Source organism: Rhagoletis pomonella, unplaced genomic scaffold (assembly GCF_013731165.1).
Source record: "Rhagoletis pomonella isolate Grant_MI unplaced genomic scaffold, Rhpom_1.0 Rhpom_scaffold_00012, whole genome shotgun sequence".
Taxonomy (NCBI): Eukaryota; Metazoa; Arthropoda; class Insecta; order Diptera; family Tephritidae; genus Rhagoletis; species Rhagoletis pomonella.
The window spans coordinates 12,877,776-12,893,358 of NW_023458566.1; the positions used below are offsets into that span (position 1 = coordinate 12,877,776).

Below are 15,583 nucleotides of genomic sequence, written 5' to 3' on the forward strand. Positions count from 1 at the left end.
GTACATATGCAGATAAATAGCTACTTAGAGCCACTTTACAACCGCATTGAAATCGAAGAGAAAAGCGACCAGACGATGAGCTCTTTGGGCATCCGGCTGCAACAGGCATTTTGACAGTTTTCTATCTAAAGTCAGACCCAATTACTTCGCCCCGTCAGAAAGCTGAGACGTACACTCCCAGTTGAAGGAAAAGTTGCTTTGGAGTTTTGGATCAGATCATATGCGGTGTCCTCAAATCTACTCTTAACCACAACCACGTTTCTATCGGTTGTGATAACTGTAAAAACTTTCGCTCCTGTGTCGAGCTTCGGTTAAAATTTTAAACGCAAAAAAAAAACAAATCGTTTTCCGACTTCGTTTATATTCTTCTCCCGAAGCATTACTCTCGACTCATTGGAATCACTAATCTAATGACTCCACCGCGCCTACTTTGGCTTGCTGGGTATTTAGTCTTAATTGCTCTTCGTTTTTCGTGTTCTTTTTGTTTTCGAATCTGGACACGCATCTCGGCATTCGATATCGAACGCATCTCGAATAGAAACTTGAAACTTACACTAGCGGGTCGGGTGCGTTTCATCAATTTAAATTGTATTAGGTAGAAATCAGCTGTAATTTAATTCGATTCGATTCGAAACTAGTAATCATTCGATCACAAATTCCGCGGTTCGGCGCCTAACCTCTGCCTGCTTACCTTTGGCTAGCTGAAAGCTCCCACTCTCGATCCAAATTCGAAACGCTGTGCTACTTTCTTTTCTAACGTGATCCATGTCTTCTCTAACCGGCTTATACTCGGTCTCAGACGATGTTGCTATTAAAGTCACCGTTAGATCCACTGACCTAAAAAAGTCGATGTTAGAAAAGCGTCGCTGTTTCGCTTACTCAGAAAAGGTTAAAATGATTAATCAGCCCAAACTCTTCTTTAAATTTACTGGCAGTTTTGTAGCTAAAAGTTATCGATTAATTTTGTTTTTATATGCATGCCTTCGAGAATGCAAAATAGAAAGAAAACAACAGAAAATACATTTTATGTGATTTCTATGTGCATCCAAAAAATAATCCCAAACTATATGTAAATTGAAATATTTCTTGGCCATTGAACACCTACTTGGCTATCAATTGTCCATGCAACCAATGATTGCTCAGTTAAATAACTATACAGTGTACACTATCTTGTCTGGATATGTCCTTTACTTTTACTGCATCAAATGCAGTGACATTGATCCGTAGCAAATTGCGCACTTAAGTGACGGCATCATCTGTCACAGTTGACACACACATTTGCTCGCTTTCTGTTTCGAATTTTTGCAGTTACTTGAGTGTTATACTTACATAACTACATACATACATATACGTGTACATAAAAAAGCATTACATAAATTTAGCAAAAGCAAACAACAAATGGCCAGCAAAAGCCAAAGCCAAATTGCTTAAGATAAGACAAGAATGTAAACATAAAGTTTTTTTATTTTTACGTTTTTCCGGTTCTGCCCTGGCCATTGCCGCACTGTGTCGCTGATGTATGTACGTCTGTTGTCATTTCTACCAACAAATGCTGCTGCTTACTTTTATGATGCTACTACATACGTACATGCCCGTACGTGCTGCCTCCCCCCCTGTTACGTTCGCTTCATTTGACCGACCGCAACCGCAGGACAATCACTGTTTGCGTGTGAAACTCTTGGGCGATTGCTATTATTGTGTGTCACAGTTCGAGAGTGACAATTGGAAGACCCGGCCGGATCATGCGGTATGCAGTGTGGAGACTGGACTGCATATGATAAAGGCCATCAAGGATGTGCGACTGCATACGCATGTAAGTATGATGTTTGTTTGTACATATATGCACATACATATGTATGTTTTAAATATATGTATTTGTATGTATTTTCAATTATTTTAATGTAGTGGATGTGGTAAACGATTTTGTGTTGTATGAAAATACATATGTAAGAAGTGCCGTCATTTTGAGGTTGGACTTTTGAACATTGCATTAAAGTAATTAGCAAAGAAAATAATACTTAAGTAATATTCACTACGAAGCATGAAGAGATCATCAAGAAAAGTTAGCTAAATACCGTTTTTCAGCTGACTTCAAAACAGCAGGAAGGTTACAAATTCATCGGCGTATTTTATTTATTTTTTATGTATGTTACCGGCAATGTTGCCATGTTCACAGTTTTAACTGTAAGTCAAAATTTTTTGACAAGCTTAAGTTTTTTAAATTATGTTTTAGTACAAATTACAGTTTTGTCAAAATTTTAAATTTGAAAAAATAACTTAAAATATGTCTCGGTTTTTTTGGAAGTAGATTTTTATGTGAGAAAGGGGCTTTGATGGTGGAGCGTTTCTTCTTTAGAATCAAAAGGGGCCAGGTTACAGTTTTTTGTTGAAAATACTTCTTTTTTTTTTTTGGGAATTCAGAGTTTTTTATTAAAAATCTGGCAACACTGGTTACCAGATAACTTTGCACCACGTGGACCATTATCGATAATTCTTTCTATGTCGGAAAGGTGGTAACTCAAGGGTAGTAGAAATTGGGTTTGAGTTTTTTCCTTAAAAATTCCTTTTTTTTATTAAATCGAAATGTTGGCCCAAAAGAGAAAATATAAATTTTTTGAAGAAGCGAATCCCTAATCAAACTGCAGAAATATCGAAAGTCTCCGCAAAGTGCCGAAAAATTTCTCGAAAATCTCGAAGATCTCGAAAAATCCTGAAATCGTGAAGTCCTAAAAAAAACTAAACTTTTTGAAACCCGAAAAATCTTTTAAAAAATCCAGATAGCGTTAAGATGGCAGAGATGCATTTAGACTAGGTAAGTAATTTTCCTTCGGGTTACCATATACAAGAAGGCCTTCCTTTAAGAAAAAAAAAGTGAAACTCAGAGTGTTTAAACTTAAACCTCTCAAAACGTGGGCAGCTGCGTAGCAGGTATTGTTCCACCTCATCAACCTCCACACAGCCAGCAGTAATAAGAAAACTTTGTTGCTGCATTTTAAAAGCTCCTTTAAACTGTCCTGTCCGTTAGTGCTAAGAAAGACGCCACCCTGCGGTCCAAGATTTTCGCCCAGCGTTCGCTGGATTGAGTAAAAGTCCATCAGTCCAGAAGCAAACCCAAGCCAAAGGATCGCTGTTGCCTACGACATTACTGTAGCCTGAAGTTAGACATTCTCTGACGATTTAAAACGTATCACCGAACAGCGAAGGGCATGCGTATTAGAATAATTACATACGTATCTATATGTATTTATGTTCATCTCCTTAAAATTTGAGCATCGAGGCGGCATGATTCCTTGATTGTGGTTACCTCAGCTTGAAAAATCATTGCGAAATGATAGGTATTTCTGATAACTTTAATACAGAAAATATTTTCACTTAGGGCTGCCATTATTTTTAACACAAACTTGTATATTACTAATTTCAGCGAGCATCTCTTCAGCCCGGCACACTTCTAAATAGGATTGCCACCTAATTTTTTATGAAAAATACTTTCTTAATTTGATATCTAATATCAGAAGCTAAAATATTTTAAATCAATTTCAAAAATATATTTTTTTTATCGAATTTTGAGGTATCTATTTATTGACAATATTTTTTGTTTATCGACCTACTTTTCTCAAAGTGTTTTATTTTCATTTCGCTTCACTGAATACTGGGCTACTTATTAGGCTAAAGTATTAACGCATTGCTAATACTTCTATTAGCAATATTACATAGAAAAAAAATATATAAGTTAATGCTGTCTAAATGACCATTACTTGATACCCAAACCTTGAAAACTTTAAAAGGTATAAGCACTCCGTGCAATGCTCGGCCAACCTTGTACTTACTTATTAACAAGAATCAGATCTGTAATTTTTCCCATTTCCGAGATGCTGCCACTTATGGCGGTATGGATCACACCAATAAAATAACAATTAGTAATTTTTTCTAAGTGTAACGTCGGCTTAACCCTGCAGCCATAAGGCGGTCAATTGTCCGTTAAGGACTAGTACTTCACTGGCTAAAATTTTAATGGTCAGATTTGGACATTTGCTTGCATCGAAAATGTCAGCCTTCGACCAGTCCCCAAGGAACCGGCCTAGAGATAGACGAAAGGTACAGTTTGGCAGTGACAGGGTGGTGTTGTCTTTCAATTCAATAAAAAAATTTAAAGAACACCACCCTGTAAATGTCCCAATCGCTTGGTCTGGCCTTGATGCAAAGTGAACATTTGAACACACATTTACATGCGTGGCTGTAGCTCAGTGCGCAGAGATGCTTGCCACTATTTGTTAGCTTTCAGGAGGGTCCGGGTTCAAATGCCGTCAGAAGCAACATGGTTATAAAATGATAAATTTTTTTTTTTTTTTGTGTTTCCGAATTATGAAAAAGCATCTGCGAAGTGCAGAACGCAATCTTACTCCAACCAAAAAAAAATCTCCAAAATTGGACTAGTCTAGGACTATCTTACGGTCAGTCACGCCAATGCTAAAAATGGCAGTTGAAACCATTGGCAGGGGAATTATGAGGGACTAGTACTCTGGTAACAATAGGACTATCTGAGGGCTAACCTAGGGTGAGTCTGAATTGCTGCAGGGAATATATGAAAACACACACACATACATACTTATTTATTAAATGCATCCATTAACACTTTGTGTTGGGTTCGCGTGATAGTTGCACACGTGATTGCACAAAAAAAAACTGACAGCAGGACAGTTTGGTCGGGAAAACGGTTCTTTATTGACCGGCACTTGACTTCATTCATTGCTTTTTTTTTTGTTTTTTTTGGTTATGATGGCGCCAAAACAAAAACGTTGTGGGCCTCCAATATCATAAATGTGCCAAGCAATACAAGCAATACAATACAAGCGCACATTAACCGTGCGAGAAAAGGTTCACATAACAACAACAGCACAGATACATATGTACATATGTGTGTGCATGAAAGTGGACATATTTTTTTTATTGTTGCCACACGAAAAGCTCGAGGTAACAGCGCCAATATTGACAATTCATTTGCATGTAAATCACTTTGAATGCATTTTGCCGCCTCAGCAGCAAACCGAAAACTCTGTTGTGTCACACACACACACACTCATATCTACACGGAAAAACAATACACTATATACGTATATAGTGCACTGTTGAATAACGCATGCATATTTATGGAAGTTTATACCTATATGTACATATCGAGCCCTAACCGCCAAAATAACGTAAGCGACATTTTTTCAAAATTTTCTTTTTGATGCAGAAATATTCCTATAGTATCAAGATGCATTTCTGCATCAAAAATAAAATTTTGAAAAAAATGTCGCTTACGTTATTTTGGCGTTTAGGGCTCGATATGTACATATTTGCATGTAGGTACATATTTATATAAATTACTTACAAATTGCTGCGATTTTGCGCAAGTGAAAATATATGAAATTTAATGCTTAACTGTTGCGAATAAGCAAAAATGCATTAAGGTTATAACGAAAAGCAAATATCGATGAGTATACAAAATGCTAAAAAAAAAAACTTGTAAATATTTCAAATTCTGCATCAACAATGTCTGCAAATTATGGCTTCAGGGTCATTGTGGTTTCATGCAGGCTTTTGTAGCCACATTGCGCTTCCGTTTCATCTTCACTGGCTATTCGTGTACGTATACACTTACATACATATATGAAATATATTCATGTAGGATATTCTCATGTGCATACATACATACGTATGTGTTTTTTGTATGATTTAGAATGCTCATACAAGAGCCACATCGACCGCAAACGCCGACAATTTAAAGGCCGTTTTACTTTGAACTACTCCGGGTGTTCCAGCTTGAAGTCGGTGTAACAGCCGCAATATTGCTCAATGGCAAGTAGCCAAAATGTACAGCGAATGTACATAAATACAGAAATTTATAAATTATACTTATGTGCATTAGGGTGGTCCAAAAACAGTTAAGTCGGAATTGTAATGCTCTCACCACTCAGGATTGTTCTATATCGAAAAAAGTATACCCCTGTTTTTTTTTATTTTGAAATCAAAAAATATTTAAAGGTCGCTCAAAGCGCTCAAAGTTTTCCATGTATTTTTATATGGGAAAAAAACAACTTTTCGTAGAAATGGTATAGAATTCTTGAAAATCAATATTTTTCGTTCGGAAAATTCTGGTTCACTTCAAGAGACTTTCAATAATAATACCCAATTGTTTATTTAACCATTTTTTAATACTAACGATTTTCCGCCCATTGCATTTTTCGGAGTTTTTATGGGTTTTTGGCGGAACTATAAATTATAGTTGCGATGAAAAAATGGTTAAATAAACAATTGGGTACTATTATTGGGAATCTCTCGCAGATAAACAGAATTTTCCGATAGAAAAATATTGATTTTTAAGAATCATATACCGTTTCTACGAAAAGTCGTTTTTCTCACATATAAAATACATGGAAAACTTTGGGCGCTTTGAGCGACCTCTAAGTATTTTTTGATTTCAAAATATAGAACAATCCTAGGGGGTGAGAGCATGCATTTTTGGACCACCCTAATGTCCGTACATGAATTTGCAGGTACGTATCGTGCATACAAATACGTTGCAATCGCTTTTTTGTTTTTTTTTTTCAATGTGTTGCCTCTATTTTACTTCTCTGCAATTCGCATACAAAAGTCACAAACTCGCTTCATAAATATTCGCTTCTGCGTATTTTGGTGTTTGTTCTGTGATCCCTTTGGCCTTTGGCTGTAGTATTCATTTCACAAAAGCATAGAGTTGCTTTTCGCCGTTTTGCTTTTCATTCAAAAACCATTTTGCCTGTATGTAAATTCATGCAGAAAATCTAACTTTACTAGTCTTACTGTGAAAGTGCATACATATGTATGCTTATATATGCTAGTTGAGCTCGCTGCTTAACTAAGGATATATGTATAGTAACGGCTAAGCTCAAGGAGTCTTTCGGAATTCGGCCTGGAAGGAGCTTGGAGTTTCTTTAGTTGTCTCATTCCGTTTGACTTTCGCCAGTGGGCATTAATCTGAAATTCTTTCTAACTCCTTAGGTTAGGTTAGATTATCTCGGCTGCCATCATTCCTGAGGAAAAGGGCACACTTAGACCGCCATGGGCCCGTTGTGATGCCATATTTATTTGAGGCTCCATATGTCCCTGCTCTTGCCTTAGATATGGAATCACTTCGTAGCTCTGATGAAGCGCAAAAAGTTATAGGTACTGGCTGAATCCAGTTCAGCCAGACATTCGAAAGAATAATGGTAGCATAGGCAGTGATCCACGCTTTCGGTTTACTCCTCATCACTACAGCTACCACAGTAGTCGTTCCGTATGGTTTTCAAATCGGTTAGGTAGAACCGCCAAACGAACGGAGATAAAATTAATGTTAGCGTATTAATATACATATAGATAATATATTGGCGCTTACACATATGTTAGTGTTTGGCCGAGCTTCTCCTCCGATCTGTGGCGTGCGCCTTGATGTTGTCACACAAAGTGGAGGGACCCACAGTTTTACGCCGACTCTGAACCAGGGTAACCATTAAAAACTTTTTTTCTTTTAATCACGAAAACAGCGTTTAACAGAATTAAATACATTTATTATTCCTAGTTCCAGGTAAAAAAAAAATATCAGATAAATAGCTACTATATATACACATCCATATATAACACACAAATATAGTTGTGTGTGCTTTTAACCAGACCCACCTAACGACATGCAATTCAACCCGCTGAATCCGAATCTGAGGTCCGTTTGACTTCTTCACTATCAAAATTTTGAGTAGGTAATTTGCGAAAAAAACCAAAAAAAAAATTCAATAAATTCAAGTAGTTTATAATATTCGCGGGTTTGGCATTAATTTTTTTAAGTTGCGGTTAAAAACTCTGAGATTCTTCGATTTACTGGAAATGTGACTAACAATAAGTTGTTGTTTTTTTAGTTTTCGTGTATGATAAAAAAATAACCTATTCTGTAAGCACGTATATATTTTTTTTTTTTTATTATGCATTTTAATCACTCTTGATGTGAAGTGAAGTGTTGAAACTATTATCGATTCGAAATACTGTACAACGAATAGAAGTTATATTCACATTGAGTCTTTAAAATTCTTAGGTGATTGCTAATAATTTACTTTTATGACAGATTAGAAATTTAAAATGGCAAATTTTATTAAATCACAAAAAAAAAAATATCAAAAAATTATATTCCATATTTTTACTATAGTCAACGATATTTCGTTTCACTGTCAATGCTGGTTATTTAGTTCAACAATTTTGTTTTTGTTTATCGTCAGGTTGATCTGAATATGCGCATTGGCATTCATAGCGGCTCAGTGATGTGCGGCGTTTTGGGCAATAAAAAATGGCATTTTGATGTTTGGTCCAACGATGTTATTATTGCCAATCATATGGAATCTGGCGGTATTCCTGGGTGAGTAATAAATTTAAATTTTTTGTGTGAGTGTATGTACATAGGCATGTACTTACATATCTATTCTTGTAAATATATGGTGCATATGTAATATTTTTTTTTTTGCCATGGAAATTTTTTTTTAATGTTAAAAATCGTACATTTTATCAAGCGAGCAGAAAACCAACAATGCCTTTTGAAATGATTTTTTTTCGGCGTGTTGTTTCAAAGGACACCTGCTAACATGACGTGTATGAGTAACATTCAGAGGATGAGCCAAAATTTTCAATTAAAATTCGTTTATAGTTTTTAATGGATTTTTCGCATAAAATGCAATTTCCATATTAGAAAAAAAAATTATTTTCCTCTTGCAGGTTTTTTTCGCGTACTATTAATTAAAAAGTAGAAAAATTTCTATGTATGTGTGTAAGTAGTACAAGGTACAAATTTATCCCTTTTCATAGAAGGCAAAAAACATTATTAAATTACTGATGGCTAAACAGGTGGATTATATTAGAAATGTTACTTTGAAATAGTTCACCAGCACTATGCCGAACCGCAGGATTGCGCCAAGATGAGTCGACACTAATTCTATCCTTAACCATCTCGGGGAAGTGCTGCTAGCATAATTAGCTCAAACGTTTTTTTTTATTATTTATAAGGTGCGTTTTTCTAGCAAACCTAAAACAGAATGGAAAACAATTTTAAAAAATTTTAGAAAGTTTCCTTACAATTTAGTGTGTTTTCCGTCACAGTAATATTTACTACTAGGCCTCAGTGAAATTAGCCTTAGACCTTTCACAACACCACAAATGCCTTCTGATGACGCATGATCTCTGCAGAAAATTAACTTAATGCTTCTTAAATAATTCCTAATCGGCTTTTACCGCCGGAAGCATCGGAAGCGGCGCTTGTTTGAAGCTGAGAATTTTTGCAGTCATGTTAGGAAACATATCTACGAACCCACGGACGAGGTCTGATAACTGGGCTGACCAATTATCCCTAGGCCACGAAATACATTAACGGCCTTCAGGTGCTCTCGCGCGGCGACAGCTGCAATATGAGACCCGTCGTTTTCTAAAATCAAAAGCAGCCATTGCATGCCACACAAGTGAAGGATCCCCACTTGCCGCAAACCCTATTTTCTTTCGCCCCTAAACCCCACTCAACTTTGGTCTTACTCTTTCCAAAAAGCACGTTTCCTAAGCCTGCCGTTACGTTGTTGATCCTGAGGAACACTATACAATAACCACCAAAGAAACAACGAAAACTCTTAAACGATGCAAACGGAGCTGTGATATATGTATGTATGTACGCCGGCCGCAGTCAGATATTTGTACCCCAAGAAATAAAAAAATTTGTTTACAGTCTGATCTGCTCATCGAAAGCAAATGACAAGTTAAACCATCTGAGATTGAGGGCACATGAGTTTTGCTCACCTGCAGCCTTTTTTCGATGTCTTTTAGTCATTGTCGAGCGAAATATTCACCCCGTTACCGACAGTGGCTTCGATGACCGAAGGTTTGAGTGTTTTAACGGCTTGTGACCAGGAAATACATGGTCGAAGCCAATGCTAGCCAAATTGCCAGGTATTTCCATATCACTGGGCACGCATAATAAAAGGAGTTCGTTATGCTTACCAAGATATGTTAGTAGTTTAGCCGACTCATGTGTTGCCCAACTACTTTGGACTGGCCAATGCCTTAAGTGCAGCTTTATTGTCAATACAAATACAAATTATTACCTCTCCGTCTATTTTGCATCAAGTAGTTCGTGGTTCTGACTAACAGCGCTGTGCCTATGCCAGTGACAAAACTCACTGCATGACTATTGTCTTAACCACTGCTTTTTCATAAGATTTGTGGGTCATCAAAATAATAATGGCAGTTGCAATCATTCTGCGGCCTAGTTTTTGGCGCATTAGTTAATACAAGAGGCATGCGATGCGCTTTACCATTGGCGTGGCAATAGCGCTCTTAATATTAGAGCAGGGAACGCAAAATTGTATATAGTATCTCTTTGGCAAAGGCATACCTACATATCCTGTGGCATTAAAAATATACTAAGGCTTGGATCTACAAATGGGTTTGGAGTTGGTGGGGATAGATTTTGGCGCCTTCTGGCATCTGAGGTTGCATAAATGTTTACTATCTGGGATTATACTCAAATATTTTACTTCTAAAGAAATCTGAATAGAGCATTTTTAAGGGTAAGGAGACAAGGCGTTCAAACCTTCTCTATCTAGGAAAGTCTAGTGAAGAGTAAAACACTAGATTCAGTACGGTTAGCCGGCAGTGATTTGGCTTCACTTGGCATATCAAATCGGCATCAGTTGACACAGAAGAGAAACGACTGCCGTGCGTTATTGAACTCGGCAAACATTTCTTAGGCAACCGCCTAATCAAGAAGAACAAGACTGGCGTTTTTGAACTCCATTTTCTTCTTTCATTCTCACAGTCACATTCGTTGCGTCCTTATCAACTTCGAAATTAATCATACGCCCTGTACTCCGCATGCTAATTTTGTTTCCAAATGCTACATGCGACTTACTTAAGTAAAAGAGTGCCACTTCAATTCAATAAAATATGTAGTGGCAAAATAATTAAATTTTGACTTTGGTTTATTTAATTGCTTTGCAGAGGAATAAAGACAATCGGTTATTGTCCTTCGCTAAATTTCCAACAGCATAGTTATGTATCTGTCTGCCTGCACGTGTTAACAATTAGTTCAACATCAATTAGCTTCTTCTACTTTTTCAGACGCGTACACATTTCGGAGGCCACATTGAAGTGCCTCAACGAGGCCTACGAAGTGGAGCCCGGCAACGGTGGTAGTCGTGACAATCACTTGAAAATGCTGAACATCAAAACGTATCTGATAAAACGCACTGAGCCATTAAGGTGAGTGATTAAGAGAAATGGTGAAATAAAATAAATATGCAAATAAATTATTGAAGTGCCACAAAAGAAGAAGAGCGCTGAGCTGCACTGAGAGCTAAATACATTTCAATTTAAATTTAAACAAATTTTTTATTCACTCACCATTGTGTAACAAAAAAAATATTTATGCTTTTGTATTTGTAACATTTTGTTTCTTCTACTTATTTGCGCTCGCTTGTGCGCTTTTCAGACCGAAACGTCGCTTTGGCACGCGCAGCAGTCAACATTTGGCCAACACCATTTCAAGTGCGACAGCCGCGGGCGGCAGCGATGCCAGCACCCCAACTGCCGTCACAACACCCGCCAGCATCGCTTCCAAATCCATATCCACCACAACTGGTGTGGAAGCGCAACAGCAACAGCCACAGCCACAACCACATTTGCCCCCCAATCCTCTACCGTCGCTCGCTGCGCTACAAAAGAAAAATATTTCGGTAAACTCATTGCCAAATGTAATGGAGGGTGTTGCGTTGGGTAATGGTGGACGTGCAGGTGATGCCGTCAATGGGCCTAGCAGCATCGCAGGTGGCGGTAGTGATGGCGCTGGTGGCATTGGAGCTGGTGATACAACTGGCTTGTCGACTGTTTCATCGCCTACAACGCTGACTGCGCCTACAGTGGTCGATCAACAGCCGCCGCTAAAATTGAACGGCACTGCAGCGAGTGCACAGAACCTGACGAGCACAATTGACCCGAAAGCATTGATTATTGAGGATGAACCGACCACTGAATGGACGCCGGAAATTCCATTTAAAAATGTACGTACGAATTTCAATTCAAATGAATTCATTTATGTATGTATTTGTTGAAGTGTATGTGTATGCCCAGCCAGCAGAGAAACGTAAATTTTGCCGAGACAGTGCAGTCTAGTGCCATAGTGAAGGTGCCGTGTTCGAATCCCGTCAGGCGCTTCCTTAATTTATTTTTTTTTTCTTTTTGAACCATGAAAAAGTATCTGTGAAGTGCAGAAGGAAAGCGTATTGAACGGAAAATTCAATCCGAAAAATTTCAGAAAAACGCCCAAAAAAAGTATCCGTTTCACCAACAATTTTCGGTACTTGTCTGTACGTACGTTTCTGCCGCACACTTTGGTGGGAAAATGGGTCGTCAAAGTATCCGATAATGGAATCGGTGAACGGACAAAAATCCGCACTTCATCCACATTTTTTTTCCTTTTTCGGATCATTTTTCGGATCGTTTTTCGGATTTTTATTTCTGGCTGGGTGGGCACGTGCAAGTGCGATATTTGATCTTTTTTGAGTGTGTGTGTGTGTGTGTGTGTATGTAAATTTTGGCTGGCTGCAATGGACTTGTTTGCCTCTACCAAAAATTGCATAGGAATTCCTACATTAATGTACTTTTATTTCGCGTATGCATGTATTAGTGCGAATCTCAGGATAACAAGGCTCTTTTGCGGTGGACATTGCGAACTAGTATGACTGATTATTAGGCTCTTTGAATTCATGTTGATGAATTAGCACGAAGCGTGTGAAAGCTAAGCATTTTCGAGCAATTGGAAACCTTTGAGAGCTGGCATTGCTGTAAAAAGGATGTACTGAAATCAACATGTGCAAAAATTTAGGAATTTTTGTAAAGCGAAAAACTTGTTCTAGCATGATGGGCTGCCCACCTTTTCAGTTTGGCTTTAATAGAGTGAAATATTTGCGACTGTACGACTGAGCCCAAAAGTGTCAGGAGAATTTGATTTTACATATGTTGAGAAAATGTGTTCGTTCGCAATATATTTTTATTTTAATCACTGGAAAGCCATATGTATTTTCATTTATGTAATTATTTTTTTTTTGATTTCCTTCCCACAATTCAGCTTAACTCGCCGCAGGACGGCCTCAATCGCAGCGATTCGGTTTTATGTGATACCAAACAGGAACATGGCCTTTCAATGACGGCGTTGGATGAAGAGGTAGGTAAAATACATGCATACATACATATGTATGTGTGTATATATTCACATATATTAGGTGGCATCACTCTCCATGCAAAAAAAAACGGTACAGTTTTTCCATTGGAATTATAAAGTCTGTTATAATTTGAAACTTCCGCAAAAATATTTAAGAAAAAAATATTAAGATTTAAGTGAGCTGGTCCAATTTGAAAATACCACAAAAAGGTTTTTATAAATTAAATTGTCAGTTTTTATAGGAATCTAAATTTAAAAGGTCCGCATCAAACTCTTTGAAAACTACTCAAAGGAATCAAAATAATTAGATTTTTCGAGGTATTTTCATATTGGTCAACCTAACATATATCTTGATATTTTTCCGAAAGTCTTAAAATATCATTACTTTTGTAATTCCGACGGAAAAACAGCGCCGATTTATTTTTTTTATTTTTTTTTTTTTTTTTGATGAAAAGTGTTTCACCTTAATCTATACATAAATATTCGATACTCTTTGCAGATTTATAAAAAAAAAACTTTTTATTCTCGGGCCGGCTGTTTTTTACATTTATTTTAAAATAACTCTTATATTCTTATGGCCTTATTCATAAAAAATAAAATAGATTTAAAGAGCTATATGTATAAAGTGATATTTTCATACAAATTTTCGACGTATAAAGCAGTTTAAGTCTTCTTTATTTTTTATGAATATGGGTGTTAAATTATATTTTTCGACCATAAACCTTATCTTTTCGATTTTTTTTCATATCTATCCCTTAGATTGATGATTTCATAGAACAAAATATACAAATTAACTCTAATAAGGAGATACGACGGGAGTACCTGAACACATGGACTTTGAAGTTTAAAGATCGCGGTCAAGAACAAAAGTTTTGTCAATTACGCGAAGATATGTTTAGGTAAGTAAAATTTTAGCTTAAAGCAGTAATAGCTAATAAACCAATTGCGAGTAGTATGTATTATATATATACACACTCTGCGATCGTAAAATATTGGACAGTCGAAAAAGCTTTCGCACAGAGAATAAACTATTTAATTATATATTAAAATAATATAAAATTAATATCTCAATGGCTTAATCTAAATCTTAAAAATATATTCATGAAAGAAATACTTTGCATTTTATTATGATATCTAATTAAAAAATACAAAATAAAAAACTCTGCTTGAGTTTTATAAACAAAAAATTTAGTAAAGTGATATACACATGCCTCTTTTGAAATGAATTCAGCATTATTAAAGGAGTTCTGCTATATGGTAGAGGCATCACAACTTTCCAATGCAGCTCTCTACATTTTTGGGGAATCATCAAGCTTGTGCATCTTTTATAAAGCATCTTGTTGTATGTGATCCATTTTTCATCATAAGTAATCATTCCCTTTACAGCCGCAATGACTATGACTGCTTGGAATCGCCCATTTTTGATTTTTATCAAATAACGATGTTCCGCCATAATTAAAAAAAAAAAAACTAAAAAAATATTTCGAAAGCTAAAAAAATCCTAGTTTCTCAATTTCTGGGATTTTGCTAGTTAATGTTTTGATTATTTGAACTGTTTTTGTTCAGTACCTACTCTATATATTTAAAAAATAAAAATATATATTTACAAAACTCTAAAATGAAGAAATTTACAGAATTTTAAAATTGATAAGAAAGAAAAAACAAAAACTTATAAAAAGTGTTAGCTAAACAACTGATCTTAAAAGATTCCCAAAATTTTAAAAAATTTGTTTTTTAAATTCAACAATTTTATTGAGATTAAAGATATTAATTTTTGAGCTTTGAAAAAAAAAACTTAAACTCTTAATAAAGTTATACTAAAAAAAAATTATTTAACTTGAGTTTATTTTAATTTAAAGCTAAAGAAAATTTAAAAATTTAAAAGTTCATGCCTTTAAAAAGAACACCTCCTTTAAAATCTTAGGATATTTTAAGATCAGTTGAAGGTATTATATAAAAAAAATTAGCCAAAAATTAATATAAGTTTTTGCTTTTACGATTTTTTAAACTTCATAAAAATAGCGCCAAATATTTAGGTACCTTTCAAAAAAGGCGAGAACCATTTTTGTACAATTTGAGATTTTCAAAAAATAAACTTAGAAGGAAATTTTGAAATTTTCTTTCAAAAAAAAAAATTGTTTTTCCTTTGTCAGAACTTTGTTATATGATAAAAGAAAAGTTGTCATCAAAGTCATCCAAATAAAAAATGGTCGATTTTAGCAATAAGTAATATTCTAAATAAAATTATAGTTTAAAAAACTAAAACCTCGCTATTATAATTTCCATTCTTACTGTCATCCAGTATGTAACTTGAGAATAGAAATCGCTGCATCTTTTAGGCGC

General features: G+C 35.8%; 1 protein-coding gene across 1 annotated transcript in view; it reads left to right on the forward strand.

Annotated features, from left to right (window-relative positions):
• Positions 1-15,583, forward strand: part of LOC118747846 (adenylyl cyclase 78C) — a 95,375-nt gene that overhangs the window by 72,493 nt on the left and 7,299 nt on the right. Inside the window, exons 10-15 of the mRNA XM_036482023.1 lie at positions 1,652-1,813; positions 8,268-8,404; positions 11,143-11,283; positions 11,513-12,080; positions 13,148-13,243; positions 14,000-14,139. Of these exons, the coding sequence (XP_036337916.1) occupies positions 1,652-1,813; positions 8,268-8,404; positions 11,143-11,283; positions 11,513-12,080; positions 13,148-13,243; positions 14,000-14,139 (1,244 nt within the window). The remainder of the gene's footprint in view (positions 1-1,651; positions 1,814-8,267; positions 8,405-11,142; positions 11,284-11,512; positions 12,081-13,147; positions 13,244-13,999; positions 14,140-15,583) is intronic.